Source organism: Protobothrops mucrosquamatus, unplaced genomic scaffold (genome assembly GCF_001527695.2).
Source record: "Protobothrops mucrosquamatus isolate PMUCROS unplaced genomic scaffold, P.Mucros_1.0 scaffold3, whole genome shotgun sequence".
NCBI classification, from domain to species: domain Eukaryota; kingdom Metazoa; phylum Chordata; class Lepidosauria; order Squamata; family Viperidae; genus Protobothrops; species Protobothrops mucrosquamatus.
In genome coordinates, this window is record NW_015386390.1 from 1,665,101 (window position 1) to 1,691,903 (window position 26,803).

The following is a 26,803-nucleotide window of genomic DNA, read 5'->3' on the forward strand; positions in this document are numbered from 1 at the left end:
ACTCTGCAGAGAATGCTTTCGAAACGCATGCACCTACACTTTTGAATATGTGCAACGGTACTAGCTCTTCCTGGAAAGAGAGACTGACCAGAAAAGCAAGTTAAATTTTACAATATAATTAAATGGAAAGTCAAATGAAAATCTTACCGCTGTAGTCAGCATATCCCTGGCTGTAGCCATAACTTGGGTAATTGTACCCAGAATAATCATATCCCCCATAGCTGCTATAGCTTTGATCACTGTAAGGACTGTTGTAACTTCCGTATCCTTGATCGTAGTAATTGTTATACCCTTGATTCCAATTTTGGCCTTGACCTAAAAAATGAAGTGATTGCAGCATTAAGTCTACCTGTGTTTAAAGTTAATAAAAACTAGAAGTTGCTATAGGACAAAATCTGTGAAGTACTTGCTTTGTTCCTTTCTAACGTGGTTTCTAGTCTGGTATTCCAAAGCTCATTTAATGCTAGACCTATCCTTTTATAAAACAAACTAGAATGTACTTTCCATTCATGCTAAAACTGAGGGAAATTTTCTTAAATTATTTTATTTCATGAGTTATGTACTTCAGCAATTATGTTACAATTTATTATATACTTACCCCTGCCACGTCCTCTGGATCCCCCACGCCCACCAGATGAGGCACCTCTGCCTCCCTTTTGTTGCTGCTGCTGCTGCCTATATACATCTTTGGGTTGTGCTACTTTGATCTCACACTAAGGACAAAGAAGAAAGTGAGTGTAACTTTAATACAAAATATATGAAGAATATATGAAGTTAATTATTGCGACTTCTACAAGTTAACAACCACCAATAATACCTTGCCAGAACCAATCTGATGGTATCTGCTTTCCAACAATTTCTTTACTGGTTCTTCATCCGAGTATGTGATGAAGCAAAAGCCTCTCCTTTCGTTAGTTTTTGTGTCCATGGGAAGTTCTATATTCTCAATCTGAAAGCCACATTAAAAACAATCAAAGTGTATTCACTTAACCCAAGTTCCATACCCACCCTTATGGGACCTCCAATTTTTAAAACCAATCTCTTTTTCTTCCTTTTTTTTATGCTTGGAAGATATCATACACTTTTATGTAGTTGTAGTTCACATGTTTAAAGCCAACTCCATAAAATTTAGCCCCTTCGCTAAAGGGGCCGTACAAAAAAACCTTTTAGAAGATAATCACTAACACCTCGCCATATTTGCATTCCTTTCCATGTTATTTCTCCTCTGATTTTCCAGTTCGGACTTTTTTAGACCAAAAATTATGTCATCTCTACCCTAACAATCACCACCTTGCTACAAACAACACTGATGTGGCCAAAAAACAAAGCAAATTCCCTCCCATCCTTCTCAGTGCACATTCATTCCCAATTTTTGCAGGCTATTTAAAATGCTGTTCTTGATTTAGACGTTACACGGGTCAAGTTAGTCAAAAGAAACTGGCAAAAACTACTTAGGCATATTGCAATAAGCTATGTTTTTAACTAGACATTATACTGGATAACACTCTCTCCCCCTCCGCCATTTAAATAAAGCTTTAAATGGATTATACCTCTCCAAAACCGCCAAAATACTCCTTGATTTGTTCTTCAGATGTATCTGGACTCAGTCCACCAACAAAGACCTTTTTTGGTGGCTCTTTCCCTTTCAGGGCTTTTGCCCTTTTGGGATCTATTAACTTGCCATCCAGTTTGTGTTCTTTCAATTCCAGGACCTAAAAAAAAAAGAGATATTTATTGAAAACTCAGTTCCAGGAGTAAAAATCAACACAGATGTTTGGAATTGTTTAGAGAAGATTCCATGGTCCCACAGAGATGACTACATACCTTCTCAACACTGGCAGCATCTTTGAAAAGCACAAACCCAAACCCTCTTGACCTCCCTGTGACAGGATCTGTTTTTATTGTGCAATCCACCACTTCACCAAAGCGAGACAAATACTCTGTCAAGTCTTTTTTGCTTGTATCCCAGCTCAGACCACCAATGAACATTTTACTGGAATGGAAAAAAGAAGGTTTCAAAAACTGACATTCATAGGGTTACATTGATCTAACACAATACAAAAAACACTTACGAGCTAATTTGCCCCAATTCAGGTTTGTGGTTCAGATACAAATTGTACTTGGGGGGGGGGGGGAACCAGAAACACAATTTTTAATTGAAGCATGAGGGGCAGAAAAAAAACCCTCCAGAATGTCATCCCTCACCTACTTTCCATCACAAAACATGCAATTGTCATGCAGAAGTTATTAATCTTCTCCAACATTTACAAAACATGAAAATGATCCTCAATATCACCTAAACCAGGTGAAAGGAGGTGTGAACTGTCAAACAATCCAAAATAGTTTATTAACATATGCTAGGTATGCAATACATTTTGAACATAAACAACTGTCTTAAGCAAAAAAGCAAAGCAGAATAAAACAGAAAGTGACTTCAGCCATTCTGGAAACATTCCAAATTTAAAACAGTCCCAATCCAACCATGAAACACCATTTTCAAAATAGAGTGGTAAAACTTACGATACAGTAGAACAGCACAGGCATACTTCTGATACATGTCAAAATATCACTTTTAACATTTGGAAGTCTTTAAAAAGAGGGGGAATTTTTTATTTAAAAAAATTAAGAGCAGTTCTGTATATATTCTGAAATTATGGCCAGCTACCTCAGGTCCATAGACAAAATTTGGAGCATGCTTATTGAAAAGGTTAATGGATTACAGTGGGATTTTTTTTCACAAATAAAAGGTGGGCCAATTCCTGAATCAAAGCAGTTTAATAAAATAACAAAACTATAGTACTGATGTAATTAGAGATCAAGGAAAGTAACTGGATTACTTCAATAATGTTGGGGGGAAAAACCAGTGAAATACAACAGATTCCAAGGAAATAACTTTAAAAAACCAGTAAAACTTGCATACATTTTATTCCAAGGTAGGTGGCAATCACATCTTCCTGTAAAATCAGAATATAGCATTGTGCCTATGAACTGTTACAAACCCCAAATATAAAGATATTTTGGGGAAATATCACGGCAATTCTGTGAGACACTGGATAAGCAAATCCAGATCTTCCTGATGCCAGTCCATTTTCTTAATTATTACATTGCACTGTGTAAATTCTCCTTAACCATAAACACAGGTAAGAAGTTTATGCATTTGAAGTGAAGGTTCCAACTACTACAGCTCTCTACAAAAGTGGCAACGTTTCTTCATGAAGATCTCAAGCAACCATTTTCTTTTAAATGTAATTAAAACAAATAACTGTAACTGGATAACTGAAAACATGTGTCTGCAAAAAAAACCTAAGGGAACCACAAATTTTGCAGTAGGAGATAAATAAGCTATAACCAGTATGATGCTGACTTTGCTAATAGGCCACAATGGTGGCAATCAGATTTGCCATAGAAAAATGGAACCCCAGATAGAGTTCACTGCTCACTATCTTCAAACTTTCTTTCCTATATAGAATTTCAGCATACACTAGATAACCTTGATTGTATTTTTACTTTATCTTCTCCAAAGTTGCACACACACTACTGCTTCATTTTATCTTCACAACAACCAATCATGAATTGGCAGAGGGGGGCACACATAACTAACCCAAGGTCATGGAGACATCTCTTATCTAATTCTCAAGCATCAGAACCACACTGCAGCTAAGGTGGGCATCCTGAAACCCAGGAGAGTTGTACTGTATCCTCCAAGGAGTTAAGGATCCTTCATCTGCACCTAAAATAACAATCCAAGCAACATACTGCATGTTTAATAATACTGTACAGTACTTTACATCTTTTCGAGATCCGTTATGGCTTCTAAGTCTTGTGCGCAGCCTGTAGACACCAAAACAGCTCTCTCCCTAGGGTTTATACTCTACCCTGCACGTGGCTCACTTTCTGCTATTTGCAGTCCTCCAAATACAGGCAGTCCCCTATTTATAACCATTCATTTACTGACTATTCAAACTATTACAACAGCACTGCAAAAGATGACTGTTTTTCACACACAAAAAGCATCCCCATGGCAACTGCTATGTATTTATGATGGTTGCAGTGCCCTGGGGACATGTGATCAACTTTTGTGACCTTCTGACAAGCAATAGAGAAGTCAGATTCACTTAACTGCAATAATTAACTTAACTGCCTTGATTCCCTTAACTGTGGCAAGAAAAGGCTGTAAAATGGGGCAAAACCCACCTGTCTTGCTCAGCAACAGAAATGTTGGGCTCAGGTGTGATCATAGGTCAAAGACTACCTGTAACTACTTTAAAAGGCATGCTTGCCCTCCAACCATCTTCTAGACCAGTCTCAAACTTTGCAACATTAAGACACGTAGCCTTCAGCTCCCTTAATGCCCCCTAGCCAGCATGCTACGAATTGAAATCCACAGATTTTAAATGTTTTGGACAATTGCTTCAGACAATCTTCTCTCATCCTGATGTAATCCAGATGCACCGGACTGAATCTCAGCTGAGAATGATACAAAATCATAAACCTCATGTATCTAGACCAGTGTTTCTCACAACCTTGACAATTTTAAGGCATGTGGACTTCAACTCCCAGAATTCCACAGCCAGCATTGCTGGCTGTGGAATTCTGGGAGTTGAAGTCCACATGCCTTAAAATTGTCAAGGTTGAGAAACACTGATCTAGACAACAGACAGCTCCCCTACAAGTGGCTTGACAGCAAGCAGGGTGGCAGTCAACATGAACCCTGATCTGAAATGTTGAACTTTGGAAAGGATGGCATACCAGCACCTGATGAGGATCAACCCCCCCCCCCCGATCATTCTTAAAAACGTAACGCAGTGTTTCTCAACCTTGACAATTTTAAGGCACGTGGACTTCAACTCCCAGAATTCCACAGCCAGTTCTGGGAGTTGAAGTCCACATGCCTTAAAATTGTCAAGGTTGAGAAACACTTGATGTAACGTATCAGGAGCCTTTCGGCCAGCCACGCTCTTGGCCAGTTCAACCCCGCAGGGCTTTCGCTGGCCTGAAGCCGGAGGAGAGCGCGCACGCGCCTGCAAGGCCCAAGCGAAGCCCGATCGGGATCTGGCGGCGACGGCCTGGCCTGGCCCCGCCCACAAAGTACCTTCTTCTCGCCAACTCCGCCCCTCCTTCCTTCCCCCGCTTCAAATGTTGCAAGTTGTGACTTCGCCCCGCCCACCCGATGGGGGCCAGCAACGCGCAATCTCGGCCGCTCCGGATCCACCTCCCCCCCCATCCAGGTCCGCCCACTGAGATCCTATAGGCTGCCGGTTGCGTCACGCGGGAACGGCCAACCCCCCCCTCGCTGCTCCACCCATTCGGACGTGAGGCCCCGCCCCCCTCCCGCGAGAGCGCGGGGGTGTGTGAAAAGACACAAAGGGAAATACGGCGGCGGGAGGTGCAACGCTCGCAAGTGAAGAGCGCGATCACGTGGCAGCTGCCGGGCGAAAGGCCTTACTGAAAGGCCCCCCCCCCGATTACTTTTTTTTTTTACAGGCCAAAATGGCGCCCGACCTATCGTCTCAAGTCTCCTTCTCTTTTCCCCCCCCTCTTACTCGTTTGGCAAAGCTGTCCCTTCCTCCTGATTGCGATCCCCCTCGTACCCGTCATCCTGCTGGTTCTTGCTGGCGTTGATCTTAGAGCCTTCGGCGAAATCTTCCTGGCCGCCACCGCCGCCGGCACTTGTGTTGTTATTGTTATTGCTACTGCCGTAGTCGGTGTTCTCCTCCATAGCGGGAACGGGCCGAGGGGAAGAAAAAAAAAAGCGCGCGCACAGACGCAAGGAAAGAGATTGAATACGCGGTCCGACCCGAGTATTAAAATGGCGGCCGTAACAAGAGATCCGGGCAGAGCCTGCGCTGCGCTTATATAGGAACTCCTTCGACCAATCAGAGCGCTCCAGCGGCGCAGGCGCAGTGCGGCTTCTGAAGGAGCGGCGGCGGGTGGAGGAATTTCAGGGTTGCCCATGGCGGAAGGGCAGCGGCGGAGGCGGGGAAGCGCTTTCATGTCTCGGGGAGCCCAACACGCCTCTGCAAGGCTTCGCTTCCCCTGCAACTGCAACTTTATGGATCCCGATCCCTTTCCAAGCATGGTTTCCTGAATTTGGTCCAGCCTCCGTTGCACAAAGCAAACCCACCGAATGTGACAAAGCATGGGCGAAGCATGGCTTTCATCAGGAGTTTCCCCAAAGCATGCAGGCTACATATGTGCAGGCCTAGCAGCGGGTCAGCGACCGGCCCACGTGCGTACGGCGTAACTTGTGAACACCAAGCCGGTCTAACGGGGCCTTTGCGATGAGCTGGATTGAGAGGAGCTGAACAGCCATCGGTTCAAAAATAGGATTTTTTTCCCCCTAGAATCTTTTCTTAAATTAGGCTATGCATGAAGATGTATCTAGCCTTAAGCATTGCCTTCACTCGTAAGAAGCATCCAGTCCAAAAATGCAGACCTGGTTTATCCCTTCATTTTTCTTTCTGCATTCTTTTTGCCTCCCAATTTTTTTTAAAAAAATATAAACCCTGTTGAAGGAGCCCTTGCAGTCTCAAAGTTGTTTTGTTTATTGGGGTTTGGTATAGAAACTGCCTAACCCTTGTTAATTTTCTTACGTTATTGGTTCAAGGAGGAATTATTTGACAAGATACTTTCTACATTATTTATTCAAGGATGCATTTTCTATTTTTTGTCCAGGGTGGGTTTTTTTTTACTACAACCACTGATTGCATGTTTCATCTGCAGTTGTAGGCCATATGACAGGACACCTTATTTTGAAAGTCTAAGGAAGAACATCACGGACCAAGTGTTAGGATATATATTAAGATATATCACCTAATTTCAAAAAAAAATTAAAGGTTTATTTTGCATCTATATTGACTGGCATTTGCAAATAATAAAATGAAAAACTTTGAGTATCTGTGTACCTGGCTTCGAACTCTTTAGATGTGCTGAAAGATAATTTTATTCAACATTTTTTTTCAAATGATTTAATGTTTATGGATTAATTTAAACTAAAGTTAATCTGCTCTTATTACACATGTGTAATAGCTTTTAAATTATTTCTGTTCTACTTGGCTGACATGTAACAAAGGGCCTAGGAGATAACTGGTCTGCATTATATTCCATAATAGGAGGTGGCTGTCTCACACATAATTGTTTTCCTTGGAAAAGTGACAAAGTGACACATTACCCACTTCCCCTACAAAACTGATGGAAAACCCATATTTCTGGAGAGAGTATTTAGAAGAAAATGTCACCTCTAAATAGAGGAGTGTAAAAGAATAATTGGGTATAAAATATCAGTGGACACAAAAGCAGCTTCTGCTTTTGATGGATTAATGGTAGCGTTATTTCCCCCCCAAAATACTTTTTAAAAAAAAAGTTTAAATTTTTAAAAAAAAAAAAATTATGCTAGTAGTTGTGGGAAGTCAGCCCCCCAGAGAAGGAAATATTAAAAGGGCAGAAAAATATATTTCCTCAAAGGATCTTAAAGAGACAGAAAAGCATGCCCAGTTTTTTTAATAGCCCCAAGTCTCCCTCCCCCAAGCAGAAACCAGCTCTGTAGAAATGCAGATGTAAACCATTCAGGAAGGTTGAAGCTAGAAGAAGACAAAGACACCTAAAATCTACATACCCCACCCAAACTTTAAAACAGGACATAATAGGATTAACCCACAGATGCCAAAGGGCACACCCAGACTCAGGTCAGAATACATGACACAGGAAATACAAAACCTCAATCAGGAACAGGAAACAACTCCAAACAAAAGCCCCATCTTTCTTTCTGGCTTTCCTCTTCAATAAACTGCAACCTTCTTTCTAAAGCAGTCGCCATGTTGTTTATTCCCGCCTTGGACTGAATCATGATGAAGACTTTTCCTTCAACATAGTTGACTATCAACTACTTTGGACAGCTCACAACAATCAAATCAGAGTAAAATATGAAAATGAATGTGGGTCACATATTAGTTTTAATGGATCTCAAATTTCTTAAGTAAACTGAACAACAAAAGAGGAAGCAAAATGGTGCTAAACGATGCATCCTCTAGTCTAGAGCCATTTCTGTATCCCATCATCCCCATGGCCCAGCCTGGATGCCAATGTTTACCCACATTTTGAAGGTCCCTGATGGGAGATGACTGTCTAGAAAAGGTATAGAAAATTCCATTGTATATGTGAAGCTATCCAAAAATAAAATCACCAATACCCGTTTTTTTTAGCCAAACTGTTGAGGGGTCTTTTGACAATTACAAAAACTGAATCACATCAGTGGCAGCTGCAAATGTATTTATTAAACTTACAAAGATTATACATGAAGCTAAGGCATGTCTGGTCCATATCCCTAAAAATGAAGAGAAGTACAACGCTTTTTGCCCTTATGTTTTTGGAACTTCCAAAAGCGGTAAAAAGGTTAGATTATACCTAGGAAAAAAATGATCTTCAATCTACCACCAGTACAGGTAGTCCTCGACTTACAATCACAATTGAAGCAAAATTTTCTGTTGCTAAGCAAGACAGGTTTTGCTGAATTTTACAACCTTTTTTTTGCCACAGCTGTTAAATGAATCACTGCAGTTGCTAAGTGAATAACACAATTTGTAAAGTCAATCTGGCTTCCCCATTGGTTTTGCTTGTAAGATTGCAAAAGGTGATCCTATGACTCCAGGACACTGCAACCATCCTAAATATGAACCAGTTGCCAAGTATCCGAATTTGGATCATGTAACTATGGGGATGCTGCAACGGTTGTAAGTATGGAAAACAGTCATAAGTCATTTTTTTAGTGCCACTGTAACTTCAAACGGTCACTAAAACTAATGGTTGTTAAGTCGAGGACTACCTGTAGGCACATTTGGAAATGTCAGGACATGCGGGGGGGGGGGTTCACTGCCATAATGCTGGGGCTGGTTTTTTTTACCAACACAGTGGCAGGCGCAACGTCTTTAGATGCCCCCATTTGCCAAAGTCAACGTGGTTTATTTATTTAGCATCTTGCTCTTGCATTTTGGTCTGTGACCGCAAAATAAAAATTATTATTTAGCATCTGGGAGTCAAACTGTGAATAGATGTTTGCCTATTCGGTTCATTTTTTCCCCCGTTTCCTTTAGAGCAGGTGGGTACCCTTCCAAACAGAGATTCTCCATTGGTAATTATGATTTAGAGCTTAAAAGAGCCTCCCTGCGCGTCGACAAATGTTTGCTTTTAGATTTTAGATTCGGGGGATTTGCAAGACAAATCGGAAAGCCGGATTTTAAAAGATGCGCAAGGCAGCTTCCTGTTCTTATCCCCTAAAAGGTTGGTGTCAGCTATTTGGTTTCTTAGCCCAACCTAGACCCCCCCCCTCCAAGTGCGCAGGACCAAATTCCACGGATCGCGTAGCCACCCGTGCAAAGCGGTCGCTGGGGAGGCGGGCAGCACCAAAGCCCAGCAAAGCGTTGCCGTTCCACGCGCAACTTTGAATAAACTATCTTTTCCTGCGAGAAACCGGGCGCCGGCTCGTCAGCGCGCAGACGCCTTCGCCCTTGGCTTGATCCATTTTACACACATATACACACACACGCGGTGGGAAAATGGCCGCTCGTCTTACACAACATGGTCGTTTGGGGCGTGCACGTTCACGCGCGGGTTCCTAACCTCCGCCGAGTTCGGGGAACGGTCCTTCCTCGAACCGCTTCGAGTCCCTTTTCTCCCGGGGGGAGAGGGGGGGAATGAGCACGGAGTCGTCTCTAGCTGAGAGACGACGAAGGGCCCCAATCGCGTTTTGCACGCCCATTTCCCCTTCCCTTTTAACAGCTGCAAGGGATCATCATCATTAACAATCCCGGGATCAGCTTGCCTTTATTTTTTTACTCCGCTGTAAAGCCCGGGAATTTTGCAGCCTTTCGTGGCACCAGTCCCGGGCGCGAAGGAATAAACTCCTATCCTACGTAACCGCCTCCTTAGGCCGGAAAAAAAAGGCCCTTTGCACCTCCCGCCTGCTTTGCACTCGGAGCCGCGTGCAACGATACGGAGTGCAAGCCTTTCAAACCGCGACTGAGCCAAGGTGCAAAACCAAGGAGGAACTAGGCGAGCGTGCAGCGTTACGCGGTTTTGCAACCCCACCGGCCGCCCACTTGCAACCTCCGAAGTTGTTTTTTTTTCTCTCTCTCTCTCTCTCTCTCCGCCCGCATAGGCGATTACAACCCACCCCCCAATACATACACTTTCTCTTCCCCCCCCCGCGCCTCCCCATTTCTGGCCACCAATCAGAGCGCCGCGATCCGGGTGCTGCGGCGGCTCCGCTTCCAGCCACGTGGGTCTCTGCCCTCCGCTCGTGCTCGCGGAAGACCGTGGCGGCGTCGCTGCTGTCTGTCTGAACTCCCGTCTCTCCCAAGCTTGCCGGGGGGAGGTTTTTTGCAGAGCGGCGGCCCCGATCCCCGGGATTCCTGGTTTCGCGTATGTCCCCCGGGGAGATCCGGGCTCGCGGACATCGGGGCAGCTTCCAGCCGGGGACATGGTGGGGTTCACGGTCCCCGCGGAAGTCAGCGTGTTTTTGCTCGACGTAGAAGGCACGACCACTCCGATCACGTTTGTCAAGGTGAGCTGCCCGCGTTGCGATTCCCAGGCTGGTAGGAAAGGGTGGTGTTTTTTTTGGGGGGGGGGGAGGTCGTGTGTAGACGGGGGCTATTGCAAAACCCGTGTCTTCCTCTCGCGGGAAGCTGCCTTTTGCCCTGCCTTAAACTGAACGCCCGTCGGTGTTTTCTCTTGGGTGCGCATCTCCTTCAGTCTGGCCGCCTTTTTTCCCGAGGAACGTGAGGATTTTGCCCCAAACGTGTTGAGGGCGCAGCCAGTTTAGTGTAGTGGTGAAGATGCTGGGCCATAACCCAGCAGACTCTGAATTCCATGGTAATAGGGCAGGGGTAGGCAACCTTGGCTCTTTTATGACTCGTGGACTTCAACTCCCAGAATTCCTGAGCCAGCTATGCTGGCTCAGGAATTCTGGGAGTTGAAGTCCACGAGTCATAAAAGAGCCAAAGTTGCCTACCCCTGGTATAGGGTCTCCTGCTTGAGCAGGGGTCTGGATTAGAAGATCTTCCAGCTCTATTCTATTCTATTCCTCTCTTAAGCACTGAAGCTGGCTGGGTTAATTTGAATCAATCACTCTCTCACACACACACACAGCTCAACCTACTTTGCAGGGCTGTTTTTTGTTTGAAAAGGAAAGAGCATTAGTACGCTGCTGCGTTGAGTGGTACAAAATAAAAGGCAGGATGTAAATTGTGTCTTATCTGTTTCCTGTGGTTTGGATGAGAATGACAGTGTAGGACAGTGTCATTGCTGGCTGGGGAATTCTGGGAGTTGAAGTTGCCAAGGTTGAAAAACTACTGGTGTAGGATCATGTTTTTTAATTGGAGACAGTACAGTATTCATTGTTTAAGTCTGTTCTTTCTAAAAAGTGGTGGGTTGAATGTGTGCAGGTTTCCTGTAAAGCCATTCTGACATCGGAAGGAAATTAATGTAACTTCTAGGTAAATGATTAACTGTTTGGTAGCTGTAACTTAAGGGAAGATGGAATTACCGGTATGTGAGTCATGTTTTTTTTTAAAAAAAAAACAACTTTTCTTTTGTGTTACATACTGTAAAGATTCTTTTTTAAACCTCATATTTGCTATGCAGTTGAATGTTTTCTGATAATCTATACTAATCTATGCAAAATTTGGCTGGGCTAAAAAGATGGATGGGTGGATGGATATGATTTGATGCAGTGTGTTGTGTGAAACCAGCCAACTCAGACATTTAGTAAAGCACTATTAAATGATACCTTAATGCAGGGGTAGGCAACCTTGGCTCTTTTATGACTCGTGGACTTCAACTCCCAGAATTCCTGAGCCGGTCAAGCTGGCTCAGGAATTCTGGGAGTTGAAGTCCACGAGTCATAAAAGAGCCAAGGTTGCCTACCCCTGCCTTAGTGCAATTCAACCTGAGATTCTAAGCCAATATTGTTGCATTTCAATGGAAAAAATGATTAAATTGTGTTTTATATCTGCCTTCCCATTTTTTTTCCACAACACCAATCCTGAGAGATAAATTGGATTGACAGAGAGTGCCTTCTATGCCTGTGGGTGGATTTGAACCTGGATCTGGCCAAAACCAGTCTAACACATTAACCGCATTGACTTTTCAAGTACCAGAACAGCCCAGTGTAGGTGTATTGGGCAATAAATTGCAGTGCTTCTATGGGCTTGTTACCGTGGAAAGACATGAAGATATAATAGCTAGGAATCCGCTTTCTGATTAGAGGAGGATTTTCTTCCAATAATATTCTAAGGGATCTGCTGTTGTTTTCTTTCCAGGGTCTGCAAAGTATGTAGTCTTTTCACTTAGCACATGCTTTGCACTGCAATCCACCTTGAAGTAACCACATCCATTTAGGGGGGAAAATGTCACAGTAACAACTATGAAGAAATAATTATGGACTGCAGCACAATGGCACAATTGATACAGATTATGTAATGGGGGGGGAGTGCTGCTATGGAGAAGACACTCCAGGTCCAATAGATACTATTGGAGTTAGGTGTTCCTTCAAGTAACCAGGCGTAGGCAACCTTGGCTCTTTTATGACTTGTGGACTTCAACTCCCAGAATTCCTGAGCCAACATGGCTCAGCTTGGAAACTCTCCCTTTCCCCTCAGCATGGCTGGCTCAGGAATTCTGGGAGTTGAAGTCCACAAGTCATAAAAGAGCCAAGGTTGCCTACCCCTGACCTAGGCCATGTAGGGCTTAATAGGCAGCACCTTCAACTGTACCTGGAAGCAAACTGGCAACCTGTGCAGCTACATGGGCATACTGAGACATGACCATTACTGCCTGCGCTGCTGCATTCTGGATCTGTTTAAACTTCCAGGTGGTCTTCATGGGCAGCCCATGTAGAGCTGATTGCAGTAGTCAAGCCACGAGGTAAGCAAAGTCAACAGAGAATCCAGATTTCACTTAGCAACCATGTTATTAACTTAACTGCAGTTATTCGCGTAACAACTGTGCCAAGGAAGGTCGAAAAACGGGGTAAAATTCACTTAACAAATGTTTCACTTAGCAAATATTTTGGGCTCCATTGTTCTGATAATTTGTTGCTAAATTAAAGAGATCTGTCTTTATCATCTTTTCTTCCAGAAGGTCTTCCGCATAAGCCTCTAGCTCAGGGGTCTTTAAACTTGGCCCTTTTATGACTTGTGGACTTCAACTCCCAGAATTCCTCAGCCAGCGTGCCTGGCTGAGGAATTCTGGGAGTTGAAGTCCACAAGTCATAAAAGGGCCAAGTTTGAAGACTCCTGAGCTAGATCACCGTTATCCAACCTTTTTAGGCTTGCCTGGGCCATACAGAGTGAAGAGGAATTGTCTTGGGCCACATACAAAATATATAATTTGTGTGTGTGTGTGTGTGTGTACATGCATACTTCCTTTATTTTTATTTTACATTTTATATATTCTGTGGCTGTATTACAAGCGGTCTAGGGTCTCGTAGCCCATGGGCCACAAGTTGGTTGTGCCTGATCTAGAGTTTCTGGATGAGAATGCGTATTGGTATAGAATTTGTTTCAAGGTAACTTACTATAGAGAGTGAATCACATTCCTCGAAAACTACGTTGTCTTAAAAACACATCTGACATCTACCGCCAAAGTAGTGTTTGCTGCAGTCCACTGCATGAATAGATCTTCAGCACAATTAGTCAAGCAGAGATGGAGGTTATCACTTTTGGTTGCACAAAACTGGGCTTTGTTTCAATTGACCTTAATAACTTTAAGAAGGTCTCTTTTTATATAGAATTAATTTTCCCCATGATTTGCTTTTCAAGCCCGAGCAGCCAACCTTAACATACGTTACTTATTTAACATGAAGGTCACATCATGGTCACTTAGCAAGCCCAGTAGACCTGGACATGGAGATCTAGCAGACATGATCAATCTTAGTTTAATTTAGTTCTATCTCATGTAGCTGTGCCTCAAATTATCCTCTTTTTGATGTTTAAGAATAGCACTTACAGTGGCTGATTCAGCATTTAATTATGCAGCTAATTGGTCTGCTGGAGCAGAAAAAAAGTATAACAGTAATCTGTCTTATGTCACTGGCGTAATGGAAGTCCTTGACTTACAGCCATTCATTTAGCGACCGTTCAAAGTTGCAACGCCGCTGAAAAAAGTCTCCAGTCTTCCTATTTATAATCACAGCATCCTGACAATCGGGTGATCAGAATTTGAGTGCTTGGTAACCAGCCTGTAATTAACAGCAGATCATGATTCATTTCAGACCTTCCCAGCTGGATTCCAATAAGCAAAGTCAATGGGGAAAGCCGGATTCGCTTAATGACGGTGTGATTCACTTAACAACTGCAATGATTTGCTTAACAGTGGCAAAAAGGTCATAAAATTGGTGGTGATTCGCTTAACGACCGCTTTGCTTAGCAACAGGTCCCAATTGTGGTTGTAAGTCAACCTGTTTGTCAATTTTTTCTCATTGGGCCTGTTTGAATTTATTAACTATTGTGGGGCTTCTGCAGCCAAATCAATCAGGAGCCTTAAAAACTAACACATTTGTTATCGCATATTTAGGCCATGTGCACAATACGAAGAGATTCTTCATTTGTTTTTAACAATGAAAGACTGGCCCCTTTGCAAAAAAAGAAAAAAAAAATACCCGCATTTAGTAATATATGTTTACTCTCAGAAATGATTGTCTCTTTTTCATCTTTGTGCTCACTAAGTATTCTCACTATTTTCCTACCTATGTATTTAAATTTCTCTTCGGAGAATTAGATTGCATAGATTTGGTGAAGTGACTAAATTAACAGTATTGGATAATCAATGCTTTTGAAGATGCCCTGAGGGCTTGATGTTGTTTCCAAACATATGTCCACAGTAACTTAAACCACCGATATGTTTTTGTTGTGTCCCCAGGATATTTTGTTTCCTTACATCAGGGAAAATATTCGAGATTATCTAGACACCCACTGGGAAGAAGAAGAGTGCCAGCAAGATGTTGGCCTACTGAGAAAACAGGTAGAGCTTTGGACATCTCTTCTTTATTACTTATTTATTTATTGCCTATCTTAACACAACTCTGGCTCTTTTCATGCCAGTCTGGTTATTGGCAGAATGACAAAAGAACAGAATAACAGAGTTGGAAGGGACTTTGGAAGTATCTCCTTAGGCCAATGGTTCTCAACCTGTGGGTCGGGACCCCATTTGAGGTCGATCGACCATTTCATGGGGGTCGCCAAGCAAGGCTGTCCGCCATTTTTTTTGTCTGCCATTTTTTCCCCTTTTCCGGCAGGTGTCTTACCTCCCTTGGGCTGGGCCAGCTGGTGGTCGGCCTGCTCTGTCTCTGCCGCTTGCCAGCTACACCTCGGCCAGTGCAGGGGGTGGAACCACGCATGCGCGGCGCTCCCGGGCAGGGAAAGTCTTCGACTTACGACCGGTTGGATAGTCCTCGACTTACGACCGGTTTAGTCCTCGACTTATGACCGGTTGGGGTCGCGGCATTAAAAAGGTTGAGAACCACTGCCTTAGGCTATCACCTTTTTTGCTTTTTGTTTTGATTTCCTTAGGCTGAAGAAGACTCTCATATGGAGGGAGTGGTGCCTATCCCACTGGAAACCAGGGATGGGGAAGAAGAGGTTGAACGGGTCATCCAGGCAGTGGTAGACAATGTCCTCTGGCAGATGTCTTTGGATAGGAAGACCACAGCTTTGAAACAGCTCCAGGGCCACATGTGGAAAGCAGCCTACGAAAATGGCTGCTTAAAGGGAGAGTGAGTAGTTCTTTGTGGTTGGGCAGACTCCTTTTATGGCTGAGGCTGCTTTATACATAATTTCTTTCATCATCAAAAGAGGTAATGCAGTCATATGATGTCATCAAAAGGGGCCGGGATGGAACGTTTGGCTCTTTTGATCAGCGGGTGATTTAATACAGGTAGTCCCCGAGTTACGAGCGTTCACTTAACGCTCGTTCAAAGTTACATGATGAACGCCCCCTAGTGCTTACGAGCAAGTCCCGAAATTACGAATGTTGCAGCACCACGGCAGTCGTTCGCCCTTACGAGCGACCGCAGTGGCACTGCAACATTCACCCTGGTTATTCCCTCCCTCCCCACCCCCCTCCCCGAGTCTACCCAGGCACTAGGCCTTTAATACTCACCCTGCGAAGAGCAAGATCCTTTGCTTTCTTGGCTGCTCCAGGCCTTCGGTGTGTTCACAGAGAATGGAGGCCTAGAGTAACGCAGGATCAGTGGGGCAAGATCTCACACTACTGATCTCACGTGATCTCATGGTACTTTAGGCCTCTGTTCTCTGCAACAGAGAACGGAACTGAAGCCGGGGATGCTTCCGCGTGCCAGATCCGGGCTCTGGAGGCCTTTTCCAGGCCGCTGCAGTCCGGATCTGAGGCGGGAGGATGCTTCCATGCCCCCCACCACAGCCCAATCCAGGTGGCAGCAGCCTGGAAAAGGCCTCCGGAGCCCAGATTGGGCCGTGAGGGGGCTGTGAAAGCATTTGCTGGCCTCAGATCCAGGCGGCAGCAGGAACCGCGGCAGAGAGGAGTCGGATCTTTTCCAGGTGAGTCTGGCGCGACAGGAAGGGAGGGGGAAGCATGAGGTATCTTAGTGGGGCAGGGAGGCCTTGGGGGCCTATTCCATTACTAGGCCCTCCATGGTCTTCCCCATCCTGAGATACCTCATGTTCACTTAACGAGCTGCATGCGGTTTAACGAGAAGGGAGTGATCTTGTTTGAGGTAGGAGATTCACTCTACAAGTTTTTGAGTTACGGAGTGGAATGGGCAGGCTCCATTAAACTTGTAACTCGACTCAACTTACTATCATTCCTTTAGCAACCGCTTCAAGTTACGATAGTACTGAAAAAAAGTGACTTACGGCCGTCTTTCACACTTGTGACCATTGCAACATCCCCACAGTCACGTGAACAAAGTTTGGTTGCTTGGCAACTGACACGTTGCAGTGTCCTGGGGGATCACATGATCCCCTTTTGTGACCGTCTAACCAGCAAAGTCAACGGGGAAGCCAGATTCACTTAACCACCGTGTTACTAACGTAATAACTGCAGTGATTCATTTAACAGGTCGCGGCGAGAAAGGTCGTAAAATGGGACAAACCTCAACTACCGTCTTGCTTGGCCACAGAAATTTGGGGCTGAATTGTAGTTGTAAATGGAGGACTACCTGTAGAAAAAACTAGCATTTTCTACAATGACTCTAGTCCAGGGGTCTTCAAACTTGGCCCTTTTATGACTTGTGGACTTCAACTCCCAGAATTCCTCAGCCAGCGTGCCTGGCTGAGGAATTCTGGGAGTTGAAGTCCACAAGTCATAAAAGGGCCAGGTTTGATGACCCCTGCTCTAGTCTCTGAAATGCTTTTACCACATTTATACAAGACACAACCCCCCCTTGCCCTGTTTTCTTCATCTTTGGAAAACAATATTTTTTTGCTCAAGCCTTTCCTTGAATATTTGATGATGATCTGATTTTACCATGGATGCTTTAATTGCTTTTCAATAGTCCTTTTATTGTTTACTGCTTAGAGATCACGATTAGGATAAGCTTCCAGTGATGTCATAAAATAGGAAAGCAGTTTCATTGCCTCTTCAACAATTCTGCCTCCATACTTTGCCCTCCCTACTCCAGGTTCTTTAAGGATGTTGTTCCTGCAGTGAAAAAGTGGAAAGAAGCAGGAAGAAAGGTGTATATTTATTCCTCTGGGAGTGTGGAAGCTCAGAAGCTTTTATTTGGAAACTCTACAGAAGGTGATATTTTAGAGGTACATATACAGTCTAAATGTCTATGGAGATTCTCAATCATCCAGGTCATGATTGTCCCAAAGGTGCTTTTCCAAAGCTTTCTGAATGTTACAGGAGTAAAACATAAGACGAACTACAGGTTCTTTTTGTAATGTTGCATCCATTGTTGTGTTTTTTTCCTTGAAAACATTTCACTTCTCATTCAAGAAGCTTCTTCGGTTCTGATTGAATGGTGGGGAGCAGAAGGATTTATATTCTTTCCAGTCACCTGGCTAGCTCTCTGAACATGTGTCATTGGTTCTCTTGAGAGTTGTTGAGGTCACTTGGGGTTTTATCTGTATCCTCCAATTCACTGAATCAGAGTGTAAATGGGTGTGGGACATTCTTGGGACTGCTGAAACAACTTTGTTGTACACAGGAGATAGGTGATGCCGTATCTCTCCCCCTCTGTTGAGAGGGGACTGTTTAATTTCAGAGAATTAATGACCAGATGACTGCAAAGAATATAAATCCTTCCATTCCCTACCGTTCAGTCAGAACTGAAGAAGTTTCTTGGAAGAGAAGCAACATGTTTTAAAAAAAACACCAACAAGAAAATCCAGTTGCCTTTTGGAAAAGCACCTTTGGGCTGTACAGTCAAAAGATGAACCAACTGCCTGCATAAACGGTCTTGCAGTGTTTCCCTGCCAAAGATAATACTGTAGCATTTTCTGACAACAGTAATATTACAAAGACATCTATTGTGATGTGGTGCTTAAGGTGTTGGATTAGGTTCATAGGAATCCCAAGTTTCTTGTCTGTCCTTAGCCATAAAAACTCCTCAACTGATATTATATTGGGTGAGTCCCATGTAGTTTACCTGTTTATTATTTATTTATTTATTATTTATTTATTAATTTGATTTCTATACCGCCCTTCTCCCGAAGGACTCAGGGCGGTGCACAGCATATTAAAAACAAATAACAATACAATACATAAATACCGAAAATAAAAAACCCCTCTAAGACCAAATTAAAAGCCAAATATTGGTAGCTGTGTCGTATTTAAAATTGTATTAAAAATCGTCCCTAACTAAAATCCAATCATTTGTCTGGAATGGTGTAGGGTTTGCTATTTGAGCAGTGGGTTGGACTATAGAAGACCTCGGACATCCCTTCCAACTCTGTTATTCTGTAATGTTCTCCTTCCAGCTCTTTGATGGTCACTTTGACACCAAGATAGGACCTAAAGTTAACAGTGAGAGCTATCAGCGGATTGCTGCAAGCATCGGATGTGCCACAAACAACATACTGTTCTTGACGGACGTCACTCAAGGTAATAAAGCTGGTGGGGGCGCCCTGGTATGGTGAGAGGGTACATGTCTAGTTGGTGCTAGAGGCAAGATGAGAGCACATCTCCTGAAGGTCAGCAGCAGTGTGGACCAAAGTTTTACAAAAACAATTATCTTATGTAATTCCCCCTTAAAGGAAGAGCTGTAGAGGAGATGCTTTGGACCTAAAGCTGATTGGGTTTAATGTTTGACACCACCAGGTGGAATTTGGAAAGGTCTGTCCGGGTTCAAGATTTTAAGGCAACTGCAATCCACTCAAGTCTGCTGTGTGACTTCCACGTTGCTGGGGTTTCAAATTGCAAAAAGTGAGAGAGGAAGGAGAATATCCCTGATTTAATTAATTTTCACATTAAAAAAAACTTCGCTTGCAAACTTGAGAGTAACATGATTGTTTCTGTTTCCTGATGGGGCTGTCAAATTAAACATTACCCTCCCCAAATTATTGCCTGAAATGGTTTGAACATACTGATTTTTTTACTGTATGCTTCCCCCCTCCCCCCAGTTCTGTAGATAAGCCCCTTACAAGTAGCCCTTGACTTATGAGTATAATAGAGCCTGCCCATTACAATTGTAAGTTGTGACAGTTGTAAAGTGGAACATCACGTGATCGACCTGATTTTACAACTTTTTGGGGGAAGTGCTTGTTAAGCAAATCACCATCGATATTAAATGAACCCACAATTATTAAGCGAATGAATCAGGTGTTAAGGAAACCTGTTGTCCGCCATGGGGTGCTTTTGCCAAGACACTTCAACAAACAAGCCATAAATCACAGTCACATAACCACGGGACACTGCAAACAGCCATAAATACAGGCTGGATGCTGAGCACCCACAATGCAGTCATGTGACCGTGGGGGAGGGGCGTGAGAACCTTGGAACCGGATCATAAGTATCTTTTGGGAGGTGGCCCGTCATAACTTTGAACGGTCGCTAAGTGACCCATCATAAGTCAAGGACTACCTATAGTGGCTCCTAAGGAAATGGGAAGTACAGATAGTCCTCAACTTAACAACAGTTCATGTAGTGGCTGTTCGACGTTACAACGGCACTGAAAAAAAATGATTTGCGACCGCATTTCACACTTAAACGACCGTCGCAGCATCTCCGCGGTCATGTGATCAAAATTTGGATGCTTGGCCACTGACTCGTATTTATGACGGTTGCAGTGTCCTGGGGTCACGTGATCACCTTTTGTGACCTTCAGACATGGGGAAATCAGATTTCACTTCACAACTGTGTTACTAATTTAACAACTGCAATAGCTCACTTAACAACTGTGGCAAGAAACGGGGCGAAATTCACTTAACAAATGTCTTGCTTAGCCACAGAAATTTGGGGGCTCAATTGAGGTTGTAAGTCGAGGACTCTCCGTACGTGGGCAGAACAGGTGATACCCTGGAAGTAGACGGTTTGATGGTGTCTAATGAGCCTCGCTTTGTGTCCTTTAGAAGCGGATGCTGCCGAAGAAGCTGAAATGCATGTGGCTGTAGTGATCCGGCCGGGCAACGCAGGACTGACAGACGATGAGAAATCGTATTACAGACTCATAACCTCTTTCAGCGAACTCTTCCTGCCTCCCTCTGCTTAAAATTTGCATCTAGAACTAAGGAAGGGATGGGGAAAGATAGAGGAGCAGCTGAGAAAATTCTTCTTACCGTTTACTGCCAATGATAAGATTCTCAAAAAGAGAAATATTGGGCACTTGACACAAAATTCAACCTGATGGAAAACTACCAATTCTGCGATTGCAGCAAAGTGAAGCTCTCAACATGTCGAACTTATTTATACTTTGGATTTTCAAAAGGAAGATTCAAGAGGTACCGTTCAACAGAAGGTTCCCCAGCCTTTTTGAGGTCAGTCGGTGGGATGCGAATCCCACCTCCCATTCAGTTCCAAGGGGCCAAGCCCTGGAGACTTTCCTTACGGAATGTGTCTTGGGTGTCTGCTACAAACTCCCATCTTTTATTCGCGTCATCACCTGATTGCAGGTTTTCAAAGTCTTCCGTTCTTCGTTCTCGTTTGGAGTGAACGTAGGGGAAATCGGACTGTTGATTAGATCCACGATTTGAATATCTTGCAGTCTGAGCTCTCCGAATGATTGGTCTTGGAAAGAGAAGGGAAACCAGCGTAGGCACCATTAACTAAACCAAACACGCAAGCTGTGCCAACTGGAATATGTTTGCATGTGGAAGGCATGATTGATCCTGGTCACGAGAGTTGCATGACTGCTCAAAGGTTGTCATACTTAAGCTGGGGAAAGAGGTGGGGTTTTCACCCCCCTCTGGGATCAAATTCTGGAAAATTGCATTCTATATCTATATGCAGGTTAGTATTTTACCTATTGCACTTGAAGTTACCATGGAGAGCCGATGGTTCGTGTGGTTTCAATGGTGCAGACTGTGGCATTTCAGAAGTGACAAGCATGTCTCAATGTTAACACCTCTTCCTTCCTGATTTTAAAAGGCTCCTGGGTGTTTGAGCAATCCAAACCTGTCTCTTCAGCATGCTGCACATTTATGTTCTGCTATACGTAATGTTCTGCCTCCCTGAATCCTGCTCCTTTTCACTTAAGGACGTAAGGGGAACAATCCCAAATCGTGTTGAACGGAACTAACGCCAATATTTTTTTTTCCATCTGGCCAACATAATTTAGAGTTACATCCTTGCTTGGAAACGGGCCTGTTGTAATAACTGCAAAGCTGGATGAAGTACTGACATAGGGTGTCAAGAACATCCCAGTTTAATTGGAGATGTCTCGAGAATCTAGTAGGCTGCCTAGACCAGGGGTAGGCAACCTTAGCCCTTTTATGACTCGTGGACTTCAACTCCCAGAATTCCTGAGCCAGCATGGCTCAGCTTGGAAACTCTCCCTTTCCCCTCAGCATGGCTGGCTCAGGAATTCTGGGAGTTGAAGTCCACGAGTCATAAAAGAGCCAAGGTTGCCTACCCCTGGCCTAGAGTCTTACAATGGAACAAGCACATAATATCTAATCCTGAAATTTAATGTCCTCTGTATGTATGTTGTGGGCAGCCCTTCCAGTAATTTGACGATGTTGTTTCAATCGGTCTTGCTGTTGCTTTCCAGGCGGAAAGCTGTTGGTTGTTAACACACAAATGAGTAGCTGATCCTCAGAATTCTACTATACCATCAGTGTTGGAAAAGTCAAGACATGGTATGAAAATTCTCACGTATTGAGCTTACAAATTTTTCCCCATCCTGGATGCTAATGGAGAATGGTTCCATATTGCCGATGTAGTCAGTGTCAATATAGGATTGTCGCCTTGTGGTGCATGTCTTGCCTTTAAATAAAAGCTATGACTGAAGTGGAAGACTTGTGTCTGAAAGTGGCTTCAGCTTAGGCAGCTGCCCATTGCACTTGTGAGGGGAAAAGTCAACTTTTATTCTTTATTGTTGATAGCTCATTCAACATCTTTTCAATTTCAGAGGTATGCCAGTGAAGACAATTCTGTCCAGATCAAGGAAATCTGTGCCCTGTATCTAAACCTTTAGGGATTTAATTCCAGTTTTCCTCAGACAGGTGTCCGTTACTGAGGCCCAGATCCAGATCATCAATACAGGCCGTCCTCGACTTAACAATGGTTCCTTTAGCGACCATTCAAAGTTACAACAGCATTGAAAAAAGTGACTTATGACCATTTTTCACACTTATGACCGTTGCAGCATCCCTATGGTCACCTGATTTACATTCAGATGCTTGGCAACAAGTTCCTATTTATGACGTTGCAACGTCCCAGGGTCACGTGATCCCCTCTTGCGACTTTCCAGCAAGCAAAATCAATAGGGAAGCCAGATTCAATTGACAGCTATGTTACTAATTTAACAACTGCAGTGATTCACTTAGCAACTATGGCAAGAGAGGCGGTAAAATGGGACAAAACTCACTGAACAAATTTCTCGCCTTGCAACATAAGTTCTGGGCTCAATTGTGATAAGTCCAGGACTATCTGTATTACTTACTCCATCTTGCTCTGTTCTTCTCCTTCTCCTTCCCTACTACAGAGCTTATGAAGAAAAGAATGCAAACACAAACACAGATGGTCCTCAACTTACAGTTATAATCATAATTACCGCTGTAACTCATGCCAGTCATTAAGTGAGTGATATGACCAACCTTTTTACTTTTTTTTTTTTTGCAGCAATCATTAAGTGAATACCATAGATGTTGAATGATCCATTGGCCTTTTTTTTTTTTGCCAGAAACTGGAAGTAGATGCCAGTTTCCCACACAGAATATTGTAAATATGAAATAAAATTGCAGTCACATGAGCACAGATACTGCAAATGGACATAAATGCAGGCAGGATGCCAGAGGAATAGACATTGTAACTGAATTCAGGTCATAAGATACTTTTTTGGGGATCTGTCGTAACTTTCAATGGTCACTAACTGACCATTCATAAGTCAAGGACTACCTGTATATTCCACACGGATAAAAATGTAAACATATAATTCCTTATAACTTTGGCTTTGGATGAACCACTTCTGGGTTACCGGTGTTTTCCCTGCATGAACACAGATGTTTCTGTGACTATTTTGAGCAACAAGGCCATTCTCAACGGACTCCTCTGAATACTTTTAATTACTTGGCATTTGGGCTCAGCTTTAAGAAAGCAGGCAATGACATAAACACGTTGCTGTGTAGGCACAAGCACAAAACAATCCTCAGGCTTTCCATAAAAGAAATTTATTCAGTGGTCATGTGTCAGTATGCAGTTATGAAGTCTTTGCTCGACCATATTGAAAAATGTGCCGTAAGAAATACTTAAAAGATATTTACACTATTATCATGAAAAAAACATTGGGTTGCATATTAAATGGAGAGAGAAAATGTTCACAAAACCATTTTTCCTCCCTTTCAGAAAAAATGCAAACTATAAATGATACAACATAAAAGATTTTTAAAAATTGACAATGAATTATTTACAGTAAAACACATTTTAACAAACCCATTTAGCTGCTTGTTGGTGGATTTCTTAGGTTTCCAACCTCTTCATAACTAGGCAAGCACAGCTGGCAATGGATTCCTTCACAGCTGGGGTAAGCAACCTGTTACCCACCAGATGTTTGTAATACAGTCTCTTGCCATTTGGCCATCCTGTCCAGAGCTGATGGGAAATGAGATCCAAACATCTGAACAGCATTTAGCTTGACTTACAGCCTCTCTCATAAACCCCTCTAATATAGAAACACTTGTGTATTTTACAATTTTGTGTGCGTTTATTATGTCCTATATTGAAAACCATTATCACTCTGACAAGTCTCCTATTTCTAATTATTAAACTTCAGCTTTTCGCACAATTCGTTGTTGAAATATTTTCTGAGGGTGGCAAATAATCTCATCCCAAAAATCTATACCTTCAACTGTAGATATTTGATTATTCCATATGGCAAATTAGCAACTTTTCAATTGCCCTTTATAAGCTCCTTGTTATTGCTACTTGGTTAACCGTCCAACATCTGCTGATTATTATTTTTTTTTGCACTTCAAGCAATGTTACAGTTTTCTCCTTAAGTAACGACTGTACCCCACAGCTTCACATTGGCATATCTAGTCTTAAAATTCCAAAGTAGAAACATCTTCCAATCTCTGAAAAAAAGATGTGTTAAGTATACAGGCCATATAAGAGAAAGAAAACTTGTATGCAACTTGAAAAATTGTCTAGAAGGAAGATTTTGCAGGACAGTTCCTTGAGATTCCTGCCTCTATGAAAATATTAAAAGGCCCTGAAACAGAAATCTGCATCTGGCTAAGTTTCTATAGCTGCCTACCATCCATTAACTGGGCCCCAGAGGGAAGCTGCATAAAAATGTTCCTGTTTTTTTGTGTTCTTGTTCCCCAAGTCAGTGAGAAGTGAACCTGTTTTCAGTATAAAGGGTGGTAAAAAGCACCAGAATATGGGAAGGCAGATAGACTGACAATCCAAGCCCTGATTTTTGTGAGGTCAAGCACCATCTGCCTCACTCTCTAATGGACCATACTGGGGTAAAGTTGGCAGTTCCTTTCAAAGAGTCTTAAATGCAAAAAACAGGAAGGAAAGATAACATTGCACCTCAGCAGACAACTGACCCCAGAAACTTAGTAACACAGGAAACTGGTTTGAAACCTCAATAATAGACTTGGGAACTGTAACTTCCATGGCCAAATGTACAGGTTATAGTATATACACAATGGTACCCAGCAGACATACTCCTGATCTATAAGATATTTGCTCTGGTGTCAACAATCATAGCCCTGTCACAATCATACCCTGTCTTCTGTATGGTGTATGCACATAGACACCAGATGCAGCCTGCATTGCAACTTATTGACACATCATCTGGACACACCTGCACCCAGTGGATGCCCTATGATACATCCACAGACCATGGTTGCTGTGTAATCCTGGTCTAAAACTTGCAGATAACAAGACCCTTTCTTTTTTTCATTGTCCCACAAGGTGCAACCGCATATACTGTATGTATGAATAACAGTTCATAGTTCTCTGCTACCTGTTTTATGTAACATAACATAATGCAAAATTAAGTTCTGCCAGCCAGTCCCGAGAGGACTATGGGAAACGAACGTAAACTCGATGACTCAGCATCTCATACCGTGTTATAAAACGCCTCACGCAGAAAGAAAGGGAAAAAAAGCAAAGAGGTAGTGTGGGCCAAATGTTTCCAACTGAGCCATTTTGAGGACAAAGCACCCTGTCCTAAATGTGTGACAACTGTTCTAAGCAAGAAGTGGACTGTTTTGAACATTGGGGAAAATGTGCCTTGAGTCCAGAATACGTGCAGGAAGTTTGACAGCATCCCGCTTTGCGCTTAGAACAGCCATTTTGGATTTGAGCCGGGCGATGTCCCAAAGGCGCTTTTTTTTCCAACAAGCAGCTGGACTATGTTTCTTTCCTTGAAGATGTTTCACTTCTCATCCAAGAAACTTCTTCAGTTCTTGGATGAGAAGCAAAATGTCTTCAAGGAAAAACAAAGTCCCGTTGCCTTTTGGGGGGGGGGGGGGGGGGGGGGGAAAGCACCTTTGGGACAACCATGATCTGGATGACTGAGAATCTCCACAGAATTTGAGGCAGGAGGTCCAGGCTCAAACCGAAAGCGATTCAAGTTGGAAACATTTTGCACATCCACGCAAAGAGGCATCTTGTTCTTTCTTCAAAAGAGAAAGGGAAAAGGAAAAGAGAAAGAAAAAGAAAGAAAGAAAGAAAGGAAAAAGGAAAGAAAGAGAAAGAAAAGAAAAAGAAAAAGGAAGGAAAAAGAAGGAAGGAAGGAAGGAAGGAAGGAAGGAAAAAAAATTGGGCAATTGCAGGGAGAAATTAGCAAAAAAGCTTAAAACACGGTAAATGAAAGAGGCCGTGAGTTCAATCGTTTGACATCAAACATCATCCGCCTGGTCAATGGGAGTTGGGTTACACCTGATCGGTTTGATACTCAGAGGCTTCAGAGAGGCTTTCGGAAAAGCTGAGGAAATTCTCTTGGTACTCGGAGCAAATGATCTCAAACCGGTAGTGTCTGAATTCCACCGCGAAGGAGCCGAAGAAACCTAGGAAGCACATCACCATTCCCCACTGGACTCGTGACGCGTGCATGTGGAACTTAAACTCACTCATCAAAATGAAATCTGAAGGAGGGTCAAGGAAAATACACAGAAACATAACACGGTAACAGGAGCAAACGTTGAAATGCCTCTTG

At 43.2% G+C, this 26,803-nt stretch overlaps 3 protein-coding genes across 6 annotated transcripts in view; 1 reads left to right on the plus strand and 2 right to left on the minus strand.

The window, feature by feature from the left end:
• The window catches only part of HNRNPDL (heterogeneous nuclear ribonucleoprotein D like), a 9,406-nt gene extending 3,580 nt beyond the window's left edge, over window positions 1-5,826 (minus strand). For 2 of the 4 annotated variants that reach the window (XR_001549408.1, XR_003810755.1), the window contains exons 1-6: window positions 5,592-5,747; window positions 1,825-1,993; window positions 1,551-1,712; window positions 818-949; window positions 599-713; window positions 148-315 (exon numbers count right to left, since the gene is read on the minus strand). Coding sequence is in view for 2 of the 4 variants with exons in the window: in XM_015832368.2 (XP_015687854.1) it covers window positions 148-315; window positions 599-713; window positions 818-949; window positions 1,551-1,712; window positions 1,825-1,993; window positions 5,592-5,719 (874 nt within the window). In the remaining 2 variants the exon portion in view is untranslated. The other 2 variants (XM_015832368.2, XM_029287374.1) reach the window with 2 other exon arrangements.
• A 4,478-nt stretch (window positions 5,827-10,304) lies between these two features.
• ENOPH1 (enolase-phosphatase 1) lies at window positions 10,305-21,866 on the plus strand. The gene is made up of 6 exons (XM_015832369.1): window positions 10,305-10,558; window positions 14,914-15,015; window positions 15,564-15,766; window positions 17,651-17,783; window positions 18,954-19,077; window positions 20,544-21,866. The coding sequence occupies exons 1-6, from the start codon at window positions 10,475-10,477 to the stop codon at window positions 20,681-20,683; spliced, it is 786 nt and encodes a 261-aa protein (XP_015687855.1). The 5' UTR covers window positions 10,305-10,474; the 3' UTR covers window positions 20,684-21,866.
• Window positions 21,867-26,407: 4,541 nt separating this feature from the next.
• TMEM150C (transmembrane protein 150C) overlaps window positions 26,408-26,803 on the minus strand; it is a 43,225-nt gene continuing 42,829 nt past the window's right edge. The window contains exon 10 of the mRNA XM_015832370.1: window positions 26,408-26,732. Within this exon, the coding sequence (XP_015687856.1) occupies window positions 26,521-26,732 (212 nt within the window). The 3' untranslated portion in view covers window positions 26,408-26,520. The remainder of the gene's footprint in view (window positions 26,733-26,803) is intronic.

Excerpts from the sequence above, each read along its gene's own strand:
- ENOPH1 (XM_015832369.1), top strand. The coding sequence starts at position 10,475 with ATGGTGGGGTTCACGGTCCCCGCGGAAGTCAGCGTGTTTTTGCTCGAC. Across the intron at positions 10,559-14,913 it reads CTCCGATCACGTTTGTCAAG|GATATTTTGTTTCCTTACAT; the intron begins GTGAGCTGCCCG and ends TTGTGTCCCCAG. Across the intron at positions 15,767-17,650 it reads AATGGCTGCTTAAAGGGAGA|GTTCTTTAAGGATGTTGTTC; the intron begins GTGAGTAGTTCT and ends TCCCTACTCCAG.